The 16,906-nt window shown below is 39.1% G+C and overlaps 1 protein-coding gene across 1 annotated transcript in view; it reads right to left on the minus strand.

The window, feature by feature from the left end:
* LOC122793290 (anthrax toxin receptor 2-like) overlaps positions 1 to 16,906 on the minus strand; it is a 3,151,219-nt gene that overhangs the window by 13,277 nt on the left and 3,121,036 nt on the right. The window contains exon 11 of the mRNA XM_044061158.1: positions 4,420 to 4,465. Coding sequence (XP_043917093.1) covers positions 4,420 to 4,465 — 46 coding nt within the window. The remainder of the gene's footprint in view (positions 1 to 4,419; positions 4,466 to 16,906) is intronic.

Here is a 16,906-nt window from a genome sequence, read left to right on the forward strand (position 1 = left end):
CTGTAGTGCTGGAGTTTTGTCAGAGAGGTAATACAGTTTGTGGGCTGTGAAGAGATGAGTAGTAAGTAGTAGTTGGGGCAACTCAAACCAGTTGAGCTGTTTGAGGGGAAAGACAGTGATGGGATCTACTACAGGCATCTGTAGGAAACTTGGCAATCTTGTTATAGCAAGATGCCATTTTGTTTAGTTCACTAGTCAGGGTTGGGGAGGCATACAGTAGGGTGGATAATAGGTGTGTTCTAGCAATAGTGGCTTTGGTATAACTGGTCATGAATTGCTTGTTTCAATACAGTAGACCAAGGTTTTTGTTTACTTTTTGATTGTTTGGGCTATGTGTATGTCAAACTTTAGATCATCAATTACTACTCCTAGGAGTTTAGTGTCAGTTGTTGGGGTGATTGAGGTATTATCCTTAGAGTTTATGGTGAAATCATTATTTAGTGCAGGAGCTCTGCCAGGACTGAAGAGAAGTCATTTTGTTTTTTTGCAATTGAGTATAAGTTTAATGATAGAAAACCATGCTTCAGCCAGAGTAAAGTTATGCTGTGTTATTGTTTGAAGTTTGCTTAAGGTTGGGGCGGCGCATATGATAGTAGTATCGTTGGCATATTGCACTACAGAGGCATAGAGAGAGGTGGCAGCTATCTGATTTGAACAGTAAAGGACCAAGTATGGAACCTTGAGGGACTCCTATGGATACAAGTAGAAGGGAGGATAGCTGGTCCTGCCAAAGAACTGCTTGTTGATGGCCTGATATATAGCTGTTGAACCATGATATAGTGAGGGAGTTAATGTTAAGGGTAGATAGAATTTTGAGAAGCAGGTTGTGGGTGACAATATCAAAGGCTTTAGATAAGTCTAAATACAGAGGAAATGAAAAGTTTGTTGTTTCTATGTGTGTTGACTATGTTGGTATATGAGAGTAGAGCAGTGGTGGTAGAATGGGAGGGCCGAAAGTCATGTTGAGATGTAGATATAAGGTTATTTTTTAGGAGGCATTGCATTAGTTGTTAATGTACTACTCTTTCTAGTATTTTTGTTAAAGGAGATAACATTGCAATTGGCAGGTAGATGGTGAGCTCAAGAGAGTTGCTGCCTTTGTGGAGTGGAATAATATGAGATATTTTCCACAGGTTAGGTACTTTGCATTCCGCTATGGATCTATTTATGAGTATAGACACCGGTAGGATATAGTTTCAGCTGTTAGTTGAAGGAAATCAGCGGGAAGTTTGTCAGCAGATAGTATGGTAGGTTTTAGCTTTTTGAGGAGTTTAGTAATAAGTTGGGTAGGTGCTGGAGACAAGGAAAAGCTAGAGGGAGTCTGCTGTGTTACGGTTAGTTGGAGAAGGTGTAGGGCTGGTGGTGTTATTTAGGGTGTTAGATAGAGCAAGGACTGTTTCCGTAAAGAATTTGTTGAATTATGTAGGGGTGTCCTCTTTGCTGGTTGGAACTATGGGTTTGGGAGTGCCGGTTTTACCTGGATGCAGTAATTTACTTATTGAGGCCCAGAATTTCCAAGGGTTGTGAGCATTTTTCTCTTGTAAGGTTTTGTAGCAATTGGTTTCATCGAGTTTTATAAGTTGTTTGGACTTGTTCCGTAGTGCTAAATAGTTTTGTTTTGAGGTATTGGTTTTAAGTTTATGATATTGAGCCCAGGCTCTGTCTCTGTCCTTCATTATGGTTTTAGTTTCATTTGTCAACCAAGGGGCATAGTTTGCCTTAACTCTGATGGTTCGGGCTGGTGCATGATGGTTTAGGATTGAGACAAAAATTGTATTAAAGTAATCTACTGCTTCATCTAGGGGTAGGTGTTTTAGGGGAGTCCAGTTACAGTATTTTAGTTTGTTGTTTAGGTCCTTGGCTTTGAAGTTCTTTTTGTTATGAACTATTCTAAGGACAGACTGTTTGTTATGGTGGGATTTATTTCTAATAAGGTAGGTTGGTTGGTGATCCCTCAAATTGTCTGGTAAGCAGCCTGATTGGTGTGCTAAGGTGGGGTCAAACAGAAGTATCCAATCTAAGATGGACTGAAATTTGGATTTCTTATCGACTCTTGTGGGGGTATCTATGATTTGGGTAAACCCATGAAGATTATTATGGGTAGAGGGATTAAATTTGGTACAGTCAGACCAGTCAATGTTAAAATCTCCTAAGAGAATGGTCTCTTGTGGATGAGAGGTAGACATCCAATGTAACAGGTTTTCCATAGTGGCAATGTTATTTCCTGGTGGGATGGAGGCACCTGCTATAACTACGTTTGCTAGAGTTTAGTTTTAATTTAGCAAGAATGAGTTCTATATCATTGACTTCCTGGGCGTTGTAGCTAACCTGTTCCAATGTGAGATGATTTTAAAACAGTATGGACCTCCTTTTTTCCCTGTCCTATCTTTCTGCATATTATTATAGCCAGGGGATGTAATCTCATTATCATGATGTTCTGGTCTAAGCCAGGTTTCAGTTAGTATGGCTAAATCTAGTTTATATAACGTCAATAGGGCATGGAGTTCTTGAACTTTAAGTATACTTCTTACATAGTAGAGAGGAGGTTGCCCTTCTTTAAAGAGGGTTTGGTTGGTTTAGGTTTGTCTGGATTGAAAAGTTGAGTCCTGGGTTAGGGTGTATGTCTCCACAGCAAGTGAGCTGTTGAGTTAGATATAAGTAGAGTTTAAGTAGTTTCTGTAGTATTTTATTTTGTTTTTGGGATAAGTAGGGGTTTATTTTGTTTGTTGGTTTATTATTTATGTAGGAATTGTGATGGGTTGGAGCAAGGTCACATGGAGATATTGGGAAATGATTTAGTTTTAGTGCAAAAGGAGAACAAAAAAAAGTAGTTAATGTGTAACATGCTACCTTTAGGTGTGGGAAAGGCATTTTATTTATTTCCTGTTCTTATTATGCTACCTTTTGTAGTAGGGGAGGAGGGGTGAGTGAAAGTAGGGCTTGTAAAGCTATCAGTTGTAATTCAGGTAGTACATTAAAGCTCTATGCTTTAGAGTCTGCTGGTTAGCAATTTCCTTCTTGAGAAAGCTGCCTTATACCTAAGTCTATGCTATTTACTTTCCATAGACAGATATATTATGCCTAAATCTATATGGAGGGAAAGAGCACAGGTTATCTGGGAGCTAGACTGAGGAGGTGGATGGGGGACCTCTGGTAGAGTAAGAGTGGCACTACGTCTGAGATAGATAAGTTAGAGACTATGTGAGTGAGGAGGTCAGTGAGAGGACAGGCATGAGAAGGAAATAGAGGTACAAGGGTGATACAATGGAAGATAGGATGGTAAAAGAAGTGAGCTAGGATAGTGAGTGATCAGTGAAGGGGTAGGAAGGCAGGTGAGTACGCTAAAGGCCGACAAAGGACCCCTTGATGGGTGGTGCACAGCAATGTTTTGTAGCTGACCAGGGATAGTACACAGTGGGCACAGGAATAGGGCAATACAATCAGGAGTACGTATTATCACTGAACATATGTTCAAATACTGTTGCTGTAGAGGGAGTCCTTCAACAGAGCAGTACTCTGCCTTTGGCTGAACTTCAGGATTTGGCTGGGGTTATACAAGCTTGTTTGCTTTAGGTGTCAGGGACGTTCAAGTACTGTTACTGTAAAGGGAGTCCTTCAATAGAGCAGTACCCTGCCTTGGGCTGATCTTAAAATGAAGGAAGGAAGGGAAAACACTGGTTACCATCTGAAGATCTTGAAGCATAATTTTTTAGAGTCTGCATATGATCTTTCATTAGAGGCTGTCTTTATACAGAATCCCTACTCTTAGTAATATATTTTCTGACCTGGGTGCACAAAGAAAGAAAGATCCCATTGGGGAGACTAAAGGGCAAATTCTTTCTTCTTCCAAATACCTTAAGGCAACTTGCCTATTTGTTCACTTGCATTAACACTATACATTGGAAAAATTACATGATTTTCTGTCAAAAAAGTCTTGTAAGGAAATTGGTGTAGAACAGGAGAAACATTTTGAGTTCAACACTGCCACAGGACAACACAGATTTTGGAGAATCACAGCCTAAAGCAAATTTAAATGGCTTGGTTAAGACAAATATTCCAAATTGTTTTTTTGAGTTCAACTGAAGACACTGCTTTATTTTATTCAACATTCTGCAATGCAAGCAGAGGTGAAGAAATTAACAGAGAAAGTTTCTGAACTACAGTGAACATTTGCTTGCATCTTATAAAAGACACCACAGTGGTGAATTTAACTGTAAACATTCACAATACATAAATCCTTATCAATGCAGAACAGAAGAAGCATCATTCAAATGTCAGGCAAACTCTCCTAATGTGCTGCATGAGGTATACAAGCAAGGCGTTCATAACAGGAGTTGTTTGAAGCAGACAAAAGATAGAAAAAGCAGTCACTTTCTGTTACATCACTTGTTGCTGTACAGTTGTAAACATCTCACACACCATTTCCTGATTCAGCTGAGACTCTCGTGAAATTAATGCAACGACCCTGCAAAAGAGAAAGGATCAGTTAATGACATTAACTGCAGCAATACTAAGTATATGTGCAAAATTATTTAGTAACAACAGATAAAACTCCTCTGCTGAATAAATATATATTAAAATGCACTAATAGCTTATCTAGTATATAAAGTGATATATCTATGTAACAAACATGTCCCTCAATTCGCAAATTACCTGGATAAACTTAATGGTTGCTATTAACATCTTTCATTCTTCTGTTACTCAAATCACATGAAAACTCTAGTGTTGGAACTATTTTTAAGAACTAGGGAGCATGACTGTTTCAGACTAAGAGGCAAGAGCCCTGCTCTGACAAAGGTAACAGCTGTCACCCATATGTTGACTTAAGAGCCATGCAGTGCTACCAGACAGTTTTGTACAGTGCAAAGAAACATCACTGTCTACAGACAATACATATCAAATAAGGTGGATGAGCACAACAACTCAGCAGGGATGAGGAGGACAGACAGTAGTCACAGCAACAACACTCACCTAGGGATATGCTGCAAACTTATATGGTACTAATCCTTAAAAATGGATCTAGTGACCAAACAATACGATTCACTTATGTTGCAGTTCATGAGAAAAAATAGTATCCTTTTTGTTTCACTTGCTTTAGGTGTGACCCAGCATAGTCCTCCCACGTAGTCCTCTCCCATCACACCTCACCCCATGAGGTGCCCATCCATTCAAAGGAGTAACTAGCTTTTCAGATATAATATTTACTGAATAATGGGAGGTGATTTTCATGACAATTAAGCTTTATTCAGAATTGTTTTGCTTGTACTCCGTAAACTGTTTCTGCACATTACATATGTAGTGTTTGAAAACATTGGATCCACTTATACCTCTGTACTTTCGAAGCTGTTTATTGCCTTCATGTAAGGTTTGCCAATAGACTTTTGTGCACCTACAGCTAGACACATGACCTGCAACAGAAGGTGCTCTTGCAGTACACCCCCTACCCAGTTTTCTTGAAAAAGCACAACTAGCCACTTACCTCCCACAGCTGTCTCTTCAGGAGCTAGGCTTGCTATTTAAATCATAGCCATTCGTGGCAAACTGAAGACCACAATATATATGTCAATGAAGCTTCCATTTTTTCAGGACATTTTGTTTAGTGCATGGGATGATGCAGGCCAGCTGTCTTACTCTGGAAAACATGCTTTTCTAGAAAATCTACCACTAATAGCCATCATACTGGCATAAAGTCAGCGTGTCTAGCTACCCCCTTATTTTCCCAGGACTGACTTATAACCCCACACATCTTTGTTTCAGGCATGGGAGATTAGACTGACGAATTCAAAACCATACATTTCAACTGCACAGAATTATGACTTTGTTCTTCAGATTTAGCCTTACAGAAGTAAAATGTCATGATTTCCTCAAAGTCAGACATCCTCATGCGTACATACTTTGTATAAGCTTGTTTTACTTATTTATTTAAGATTCAATGTCACTAGACACATAGGGTCTACTGTGCTCCTCTTTCTGAACCTCTGCTGTGATTCTTAAATTTTAATACTATAATATTTAATGCTCAGAGGCTGACAGTTATGTTCAAAACCATCTCTATTATCTTAGAGCAGGTGTGGAAGATCTATCCAGTAGCCTATTGGAATTCCACAGGAATACCATCTACTCTTGAAGACTTTCCTGTAGACTGGTTATACATCACAGTTTTTATCTCACCTCCTCCTATCCTGTTAGTAATTGAGCCTCCTTTACCTCAACCTTGGCATATTTAATTCTTCCATTTGAATATTTTCTTGAATTCCGTATTTCTCAGTTTTATACAGACTTTCACAGAATTTCCAAAATATTTCGATTACTTCTACAGGATCCATTATCTTTCTTGTTATAGGCTCTCTAAGCTTGGTGACAGCCCTTCTACTTTCTGTTGCCTGAGTCATTCTGCTAAAACTTTTTATGCTCTAAAATTATCATCAAAAAACAGTTGCTTAATAGCAATCTTTCTAAACTCATGCATAAATACATAAATCCCTTTTCTGTTTAGCATTCTGCATTTGCTCCTCCTCTTGTTTAGTGACAGTCCCCCCTCTTTGCAATACATTGACATTTGTCAGTCCTAAATAATTCTTGTTACTTCTTAAACATATCTCCCATTCTTTTATTTCCAGCCTATTTTTAAACTTCACTTTTTAATTTTATCCCACTCCCTAGCTATATTTTCAGAAGAAATTTCTATCTTCTCTAATAGCTCCTGAATAATTTCCACTACACATTCCTTAAATTCCTCTCTTTTCAACAGATAGGTGGGAATGTGCCAGTGTCTCATTTTTATTTTAATTATTAATGGAGCATGATTTAAAAAAGTTATTGGTGCAGATCAAGACCTTCAATTAAATGCACAAGTTCCTGAGAAATGCCAATTCTGTCTAGCCTAGCCCGGTTTTTGTATGTTGAGGAATAATATTAACTTCACTCCAAACTTCTACTACCGAATTCACATCTTCCATGTCAAATATTTTCATAATTTTCTTTAAAAACCTACCCTTGTTAAATTTCTCCTTCTGGGCCCCCCAGACACATCTTCACTACTGCAAATCAAATTCCAGTCCCTACCTATAAGTAATACTTATTGCTGAAAGCTGATTATTTCTCCCAGATTCTCTTAATCTCCATTTTCCAGTTTTTGGTGGAATACAACTACATGGCAATGTAATCCTCCTCCCTTGTCAGTAGCCCCTTAGTACTACAAATCTATCATTATTGTCTATTTTATCCTCTTCTATTACTATTGAAGCTCCTCTTGCAATTGATAGAAGTACTTCTCTCTTCCTTTGTCCCAGGTATTCTATTGTATAACCACCCTGAAAAACCTTTATCAATTTCACATGTTCACTTCTTTCAAAGTGTATCTCCTGTAGCATAGTTATTTGCACTCTACATTTTTTAATATACTAATACCTTTTAACTTAATAATACAAAAAACTATGTACATCTTTAAATATTGAAATGTTGCCCTCCATATAGGAACAAAAGTTCCAAACTGACAACCACACACACAGACTCAAGCTAACCTAAATACTTACCATAACAATACCCCTATCTCAGTTGAAAGTCACACTAAACTACTTGGAGTCATTATTGATTAACTAAAATTTGACCTACATGTCCTAAGTAACATTAAGAAAACCAATCAAAAACTTGGTCTCATTTATAGAAATAAAAACTTTCTTGCAAGCAAACCTAAAATAGCTCTTTCACATGCCTATTTATTACCTACCCATTCTTTATGGCTCTCAAATTCTCACCAATCTACAGGCAACACTTACAATTAAACTAGAATCCACTTACAACATGGTAGTTAAATGTGCTGCTGAAATGTCATACTCATCTCATCACTGCCTTGCTCTCAGGAAACTGAACTTGTTAGAATTACCACATGACCACCTCATTTCTCAGTTCCAGATAATTCATTCTATTCTTTAACAGCCCACTTTTTGCCCCAGCATCTCCTCTATAATCTCCCACTACACCCTTGCAAGAACACTCCAGTGCTCTGAACATCTCTTGTCCATTCACAAACCCATGATTACCTTAGGAAAAAAACTTTATAGCTATCTGCCTACTGTGAACTGGAATAAATTACCACTAGACGTCCGTCTCCCTAGACCCAAACCCCAATTCAGAAATGCAGTAAAGAATCACTTAAGCAAAACTAAACTATGTCAGTGCTATCTCCCACCTGATTGACTCACCTCTCTTAGCTACTCCAATGCTCTCTTTTTTCCATCTAAATCTTTACAACCTATCTTTTTCTTAACACTCGTTTTCTTTAATTTGTAAATTATCTTTCCTTCCTCTTTGCCTCTATTCTCTTTTAATATTCTTTTTGTTACTTAACCTCTTCTTCTTTCATACTATGCCAGTTTATCTTGTCTCTGGTATATGACTTTTAAACAGTCAAATGAATAAGCTTAGTAATCCTTTCTTATTTGTAACTACACTCTTATCAATTGTGTTTGCCCTATAATTATAACCATATGTATTCTTGTACTCTGCACTGTACCTACACATGCTATAATGCTGATTATTTCCATAAATTTCTAACCTGCTTTATTTATTTTATGTATGTTTCTTGTTTTATTAACTGAATACTAAGTCAACTTTATTGTATGTATTTACTGTGGAGCTTTTCTCCCTGGGTCTCCACTGAAAAAGGGCTCTGTTCCAGCTGGACCAACCCGGTCAACAAATGTCAAATAAAATAAATAAATTTAGTGTGTTATTAATTCAATTTTTGCATTACTGTTTGAGGTTATAAAGATTTTGTTCTATTAAACTGGCTATGTAACTACAGCATGATTATGTAGCATGTGAAGCTTGCCAAATTCTGTTCTCTTCTTCCTGTATCTGCAGTGATTCCTCCTCTCTCTGCATATTGCCTAAGTGATTATTTCATTCTCTGCAAGCTGTCCACCATTAGAACAACAATGATGATCCAGAAGGAAGCAGAATGTAAGAAAGTGCCACTGTTGTTGGTGGGTCTTGATGCAGAGAAAGCATTTGACAGAGTAAATTGGAACTTTATAAGCAGAGCAATGTAAGCATTTGCATTCCCTGATAAAATTACAAGATTGATTAGGAGGATATTATGAGGGACTGGAGGTGAAAATTAAAGTGGGTGGGGTCCTCTCTGGATAATCTCTCCTTGAGCAGAGGAACCAGGCAGGGGCATCCTCTCTCCCCTTTATTTCCACTACATTTTGATCCACTTGCAAAGAAAATAAAGGACTTAGAAATTCAAGGATATAATTGGTATGGTAGTCAAGAAAAGCTTGCTCTATTTGCAGATGACATTATTTTATACCTGACAAAACTAAAAAGGAACACTACAGTGCTGTGGAACATATTGAGACAGTTTCAAATCTTTTTTGGGTATAAAATTAATGAAGCTAAAACAAAGGCAATAGTGGGAAACTATGTTCCCACATACAAACTGGTTAAGCATATCCATACTTATGTGGACATGAAGTATTTAAGAGTATGGATTAAAAATGATTCTGCTGTGGCAGCTAATAATATGTGGAAAGAGACTAAACAAAAAGCAATACAAAAACTGAGAAAATGGAAGCTCTATTATATGGATATCTATACTAAGGTACAAGCAGTTAAAATGTTTTTAGTCCCATTAATCTTGTACACAGGTCAGGCATATTTTTATCAACCAGAGGAAAAGTTGTTCATAGCAATTAATAAAGAGCGGAAAGATTTTATCTGGGAGGGGAGATCTCAAGAGTCAAGTGGGATAAGCTTATTCTTCCAGTAAAACAGGTTGGATTTTCATTACCCAATTTGAAGGGTTATTTCAGAGCAACACAGTTAAGGCTCCTATACATAGCACAAGCAGAAAACTATAATTCAAAGAGGAAAGAGATGATGATGAAATGAGGGAGCTCAAGAAATAGAGAGACTGGGATTTTGAATGCAGACCTTTAAGGAGAATAACAGTAATCATACAGAATATTATATTCATACAGTAGCAGAAAGTATGGGGGGGCCACGGTGGTGCAGCGGTTAGCGTTGCCACCTCACAGCAAGAGGTTCTTCAGTTCGATCCTCGGCTTCTGTGCAGAGTCTGCATGTCCTCCCTGTGGTCGTGTGGGTTTCCTTTGGGTGCAAATCATGAGCGGACAGGTGATCCGCTGTGGTGACCCCTAACTGGGTAAAGCCGAAAGAAGAAGAAGAAGAAGAAGACAGTAGCAGAAAGCATATTAAGAATTAAGCCAACACAGGGATGGAGAAAGGAGATTCTACCATCAGGGTTGACTGCAATTTGGGATACAGACAACAAGTTGGACTTTATTGGAGAAAACTGCCAAACGAACCAAGGTATTGGCAGCAAATAACTAGAGAGGGAAAAGTAACAGAATGGAAAGATGATAAGAGTTAATTTGGACTGCATATTAAAGACTGCCTTCCCTATCAAGGATTGATATCAGAGTATAGGCAAAGATAAAGAAAGGGGGGGTCCTAAACAAAAGGCCAGCACTGGCAGTGTTTTTAGTAGAATCTAGAATAGAAGTTGTCGTTAAGAAAGGAATAATTAGTAAAGCATATAAAATATTGCATGATAACTATAAGAATCATTTGAAGGAGGTTAGAAAGGATTGGGAAGAGAGATTAGATAAGCAATTCACAAAGAAACAACAGGAGGGCATATGTATGTCTCTCAAATATGCAACAAAGTCTACAAGATTTAGGATAGGATATTTGCTTGGATGTCTTTACATAGGTATTTTTATACCCCAAGAAGACTACAAATAATTCTACCTCAGGTAGAGAGGAAATGTTGGAGGTGCGATAGGGAAGAAAGAGGTAACTGCGACATATTTTGTGTGAGTGTAATGAGTTGGCAGACTTTAAAGATTCCCTGCAAACTGCTCTGTTGGAGACGCTGGGTGAGCAAATTGGTGTAACTAAGGAAATTATTTTTTGAGTTTGAGCTATGATACAGAATTAGAATTGCCTACACATAGTAAGCCTTTGCTGAGTCTAATTATGATGGCTGCCAGAAAAGCAATTACTAGAAAATGGAAATCAAAGTCTAAACCAACTTTACTAGAAGTAGTGAAGATAGTAACAGAGATAAAAAAATGGAATTGGGATCTTTTGAAACGGGTAGGAGCAAGTTACACAGGATAAATGGGAAGTGTGGGATCAATCCATGCAGAAGAAGGCTTTTAAAAGAAGGCAGGAGTTGAATTAGCTATGTAATGGTTGACTGACAATATATATAAGTCAAGTATGTTTGCAGCTACAGTTGTGTCAGCATGGCTTGCAAGGTATAATATTTGCAACTGAGATTGTGTCAGTACGGTTTATTTTCACTTATATAAATGCAAGATTGTCTGTGTCATACATGATAATTTAATGAAAATGTTTCTTGTTTTAAAAAAAAGAAAATGAGAAATAACGACAACTCGTAACTGTACTACCTACTCTGATCCAGTGGATACTGTCAACATACTGTCAAGTAAATTTAGTGCCAATGTCACCTCAGACACATCTATTTCAAGCCTACATATCCCTATTGGAATTAAGCCACTGATCAACATAAAAGAACATATTTAAGAAAGTAATTTTGAAAACAAGGAATACCTCATCAATGGAACCTGACAACATACCCAGTAGCCTAATTAATAACTAAACAAGCACAGGTAGATCCACTCCTCAACCATTTTAACCGGGTCCTAGCAACTGGCTTGGTCCCAAAAGTGTGGCACACAGATGTTGTGATACTACTCCACAAGGGTGAACCCACCACTGACACCAGGAATTATAAAACTATCAGTATAAAAAGTCTTATATGAACGCATCATAAATTACGTTATTAACTATGATATAAAAAAATTTCACCACACTCAAATCCCTGCACTATGGCTTTCTCAAGGGTAAATCATATCTAATAAATTTTGTGAACTTCACTACGGTTACTCAGGCCACAGACCATGAGCAAGCTGTTCACACAACATACCATGACCTCATCGAGCCATTTAATACCACACTACTTGCGAATTTAATAAATAAGATGAAGGTGCTAAAAAATTGACCCATATATAATTATATGGATAACAAACAGGCTTTCTAACAGGACTCCCACAGTAAGAGTAGAGGGTGCAGCCTCCAAGAGCATGAAGGCTACCAGTAGAGTTCCTCAATGATCTGCGCTGAGCCCCCTGCCCCTATTTGGTGTCTACTTCTCAGATGTCCATTTATCAAACAAGGATTTCTGGTTAACAACATATGCAGATGACTGTAAGTTGGGACTTCTTATCAAGTCCTTCTCTGACATACAGGCTTTCTAACAACAGCAGCCTATACTTGTCAATAGCTGGAGTACAATATTGAGCTCAATATGAATGTTGAGAAATGCAAAAGTGCAGCATTTAGTAAGCACCCTGTAGCTCCAGTTTATAGTATAGATAATACACCCTTTCAAAATTAAAAAGTAATAAGAGACATAAGCACTTGGGTAGCTAGCTCCAATCATGGAAGGCCTTTTACTTTGCACAGCTGATAGTACAAGGTATTGTTTCCAGGTTAAAAAAAAAGTCCTCACCTCCTCCTACACTGCACTAATCAGACCCATCAGAGTATAATGCTTCTTTTAGGATGTACCTTTCTAAGCATATCAAGCAATTAGAAAGATCCCAGAAGTTCATAACTAAAATGAGCTTGGGCTTAGTCGAAATTGATCGAAAGTTTGTTTGTTTGTTTAATTTAACTGTTGAGGCTACCCACTAAAGTGTGCTAGCCTGTGTAACTGATTTATTACTGTTTCTGCATTTTCTGTGTGTTTTCTATCTAAAAACAAAAAAATAATCCTTGTTTTCCCACCTCTCCTCGACTAGTTTAGACCAGTTTACAGGCTTTGCTGTATTCTGGGCTGTGGTGTAGTTCCTGTGTTGTCCATTACCTTACTTGGATAGAGGGAAGTTTCTTTGCTCACGAATGGGAGTGGGGAGCCTTGAGCAGCCTACCTGTCCCTGTAGGAAGTGACCTCAGCACAAGAGCTGTAGTAATTGGTTGTTTTGGACCATTTCTAGCTCTTTTGAAGTTCCCTGTTTAAAATCCGCCTCTGGGCGTTTTTTTTCTGGCTATACTAAGACAAGCTCCTCGTGGTCCTGCAGAGTGGTCCTAGCTACAGAGAACTCAGAAAAGCGACTACTTTCTGGATTTAAGTATCTTTGCTGTTTTTTTACTTGAAATACCTTCTCTAGCTTACCCTAAACAAGCTTAAACTGTTTTTTTTAGCTGTTTGCTGCATTATTTAATATCTGCACTTAAAGTTACATTTTAGTCGAAATTGATCGAACGTTTGTTTGTTTGTTTAATTTAACTGTTGAGGCTGCCCACTAAAGTGTGCTAACCTGTGTAACTGATCTAGTACTGTTTCTGCATTTTCTGTGCGTCTCCTATCTAAAAACAAAAAAACAAAAAAATAATCCTTGTTTTCCTGCCTCTCCTCGACTAGTTTAGACAAGTTTACAGGCTTTGCTGTATTCTGGGCTGTGGTGTAGTTCCTGTGTTGTCCATTACCTTACTTGGATAGAGGGAAGTTTCTTTGCTCACCAGTGGGAGTGGGGAACCTTGAGCAGCCTACCTGTCCCTGTAGAAAGTGACCTCAGCACAAGAGCTGTAGTAATTGGTTGTTTTGGACCATTTCTAGCTCTTTTAAAGTTCCCTGTTTAAAATCCACCTCTGGGCAATTTTTTCTGGCTATACTACTCAGACAAGCTCCTCGTGGTCCTGCAGAGTGGTCCTAGCTACAGAAAACTCAGAAAAGCGACTACTTTCTGGATTTAAGTATCTTTGCTGTTTTTTTACTTGAAATACCTTCTCTAGCTTACCCTAAACAAGCTTAAACTGTTTTTTTAGCTGTTTGCTGCATTATTTAATATCTGCACTTAAAGTTACATTTTAGTCAAAATTGATCGAAAGTTTGTTTGTTTGTTTAATTTAACTGTTGAGGCTGCCCACTAAAGTGTGCTAGCCTGTGTAACTGATTTATTACTGTTTCTGCATTTTCTGTGAGTTTTCTATCTAAAAACAAAAAAAACAAAAAAAAATCCTCGTTTTCACTCCTCTCCTCGACTAGTTTAGACCAGTTTACAGGCTTTGCTGTATTCTGGGCTGTGGTGTAGTTCCTGTGTTGTCCATTGCCTTACTTGGATAGAAGGAAGTTTCTTTGCTCACCAGTAGGAGTGGGAAGCCTTGAGCAGCCTACCTGTCCCTGTAGGAAGTGACCTCGGCACAAGAGCTGTAGTAATTGGTTGTTTTGGACCATTTCTAGCTCTTTTGAAGTTCCCTGTTTAAAATCTGCATTTGCACGGCTGTGCGCATAGCGCATCGCCAGTTAAACAAGGTTAAACTTCTTCTGGTTCCACCAAGTCTGCGCTTCAAATTTTCCCTTAAGGAAGCTCTACTCTTAGTATAATCAGACTACTCGCTATATTATAAGCCTAGCACTTGTTCTCAAAACTTCTCTACTAAGTAAGCACTCTCATACTAAGTAAGCACTACATCCACCTACCACCCCTGTGAATATCCATTTCCCTTAAAGGCACAGCACTCCTTTATACTGTTCTAGCATGTCGAGTGGTAGATTACTGGCGTCCTCTCCAGTTCAGCTGGTTAATCTGGGTATCTTGAGACAATGCTACAATTGTCTCATGTACACAGACAACCCTCTCCTCCTCCCAGCAAACACAAATACATGTGAGAGATGCAACTATATAGCCAAACTGGAGGCTGAACTCTCTCAACTCAGGGGTGGCATGACCAGACAGGAGGAGATGGTAACCACACACACAACAAACCCACATAGACCTACCACAACTGCAAACCAAACACATAAAAACACAAAGACATACTCGGAGGCTCTAATAAAAAACTTACCAAAACAACAGAGGCTCCCAAAGCAGACATCCAAATATCCACCACCTCAAAACAAAACACATGCAACACATACTTCAATAAATCAGTGTGTCAATCAATCACAGCCCTTAAAGCCAAACACCATGCCTGATACACTAGTAATAGGTGACTCTATAGTCAGACACACTGATGTCCCACTTACCAGGCTGAACAAGGAGAGGGTGACTGTGAGCTGCCTATCGGGAGCTAGGATCCGCCACATAACACACACACTCAGGTCACTCCAAAGCAAGTACAAATATGACTCCGTCATTGTCCATGCTGACGTGAATGATCTGAGACGTACCTTCCTGGACTACATGAAAAGAGACATAGAGGAGCTCTCTGATTATGTAGCCCAGGCTGGTATGACCCTGACCCTGAGCAGCATCTTGCCCTCACCAAGAATGATGCCACAATACAAAGACAAGATGATCAGCTTTAATAATTGGCTCAAGTACTGGTGTCATTCTAAGGGGATCCAATGTCTGTCTGCTTGGGATGACATGTTGGACAAGCCACGCTGCTTCGCAAGGGACGGCTTGCACCTGTCACCACTGGGCTTCCGGATATTGGCTAAGGCTCTTGCCACCCCCATAGTGCCTTTTTTAGGCAAGGCTCAAAAGACAAACCCACCTCCTTAGAAAACAAAAATGGAAAAAAACTAAGGGTAATGCTGCTCAACGCCAGAAGTCTAAATCTCAAGATACAGGCACTCGATGCACTCCTCAGTATGAAGAACATCAACGTCTGTCCAGTAAATGAAACCTGGTTCAAGGCTCCTGAGAGCACCCCAGCGCTACCAGGCTATACCTCGTATCATGCTTTTCGGCCCCAAAACTCAGGCCGAACCACAAAGGGAGTGGCAGTGTCCATATTCATCAAGGACACCCACACCTCCAGGTTAGTAGCAACACATGAAGCATCAGAGACCATACAGGTGCAACTAACCATAGGCAAAACTGCTATACAACTGGTAGCATGTTACAGACCACCCTCCCAATCTCAGGAACCCCACTCAACCTTCCTGAAGACATTGGAGGATATGAATGTATCACAAAATACCATCATACTGGGAGACTTCAACTACCCTAACATAGATTGGGTACATTATTCTAGCCCTAACACCCTAGCCCAAAGGTTCCTGGAATTCATAAATTCAAATGCACTGGAACAACTAGTCACCTCTCCCACTAGGGGAGATAATATACTAGACCTGATCATCACAAACATGGGGACAAAATGATCCACACCGGAGGTATACCCCTCACTAGTGAGATCTGACCACAAACTAATCACCCTGGATATACATATCCCACCTCCACCCCCAGCACAAAAGACCACAGTGAAAAACTTCTCAAAAGCAGACTTGACTTTTCTTAAGACTGAGATGGTATCCTTTAAGCCCACTGGGCCAGTGGATACCACATCCCACAATGCTGAATCCTTCACAAATGCTTTCTATGGACATCTCCAAGAATGCATGGATCATGCAATCCCAAATAAATCCAAGTCCCTCTCCACCAAAGGCAAGCGTCCTGTCTGGTGGACCTCAGCCATTAACAAATTGTATAACAAAAGAAGGAAGCTACTGCACGACAGAACAAAATCCCATAATGGGAAGACATCTCTGATCAACACTAGCAGAAAACTACATTCTCTTATAAAAATATCCAAGGCCAACTTTGAGAGAAAAATTGCTAAGGACACTAAAGATAACCACAAAGCCTTCATCAGCTATGTTAGAAACCTGGGCGGAAACCCTCAGATATGCTCAGAGTTAGTTCACAACAATAAAAAAATACACTGAACCCACAAATATTGCCAACATTCTGGCTGACAGGTTCAGTGCAAATTTCTCCCCTCCCTCACCCCCAAAAGAAGAAATACTTATCCCAGCTGAATGTAACCTCCCTGTCATCTCAGATGTCCAGGTGAGAGCCGCCCTCAGCAAAGCTAAAAACACAGCATCAATGGGACC

The sequence above is a fragment of the Protopterus annectens genome, chromosome 2.part0 (assembly GCF_019279795.1).
Source record: "Protopterus annectens isolate FY-2018-M chromosome 2.part0, PAN1.0, whole genome shotgun sequence".
Classification (NCBI taxonomy): domain Eukaryota; kingdom Metazoa; phylum Chordata; order Ceratodontiformes; family Protopteridae; genus Protopterus; species Protopterus annectens.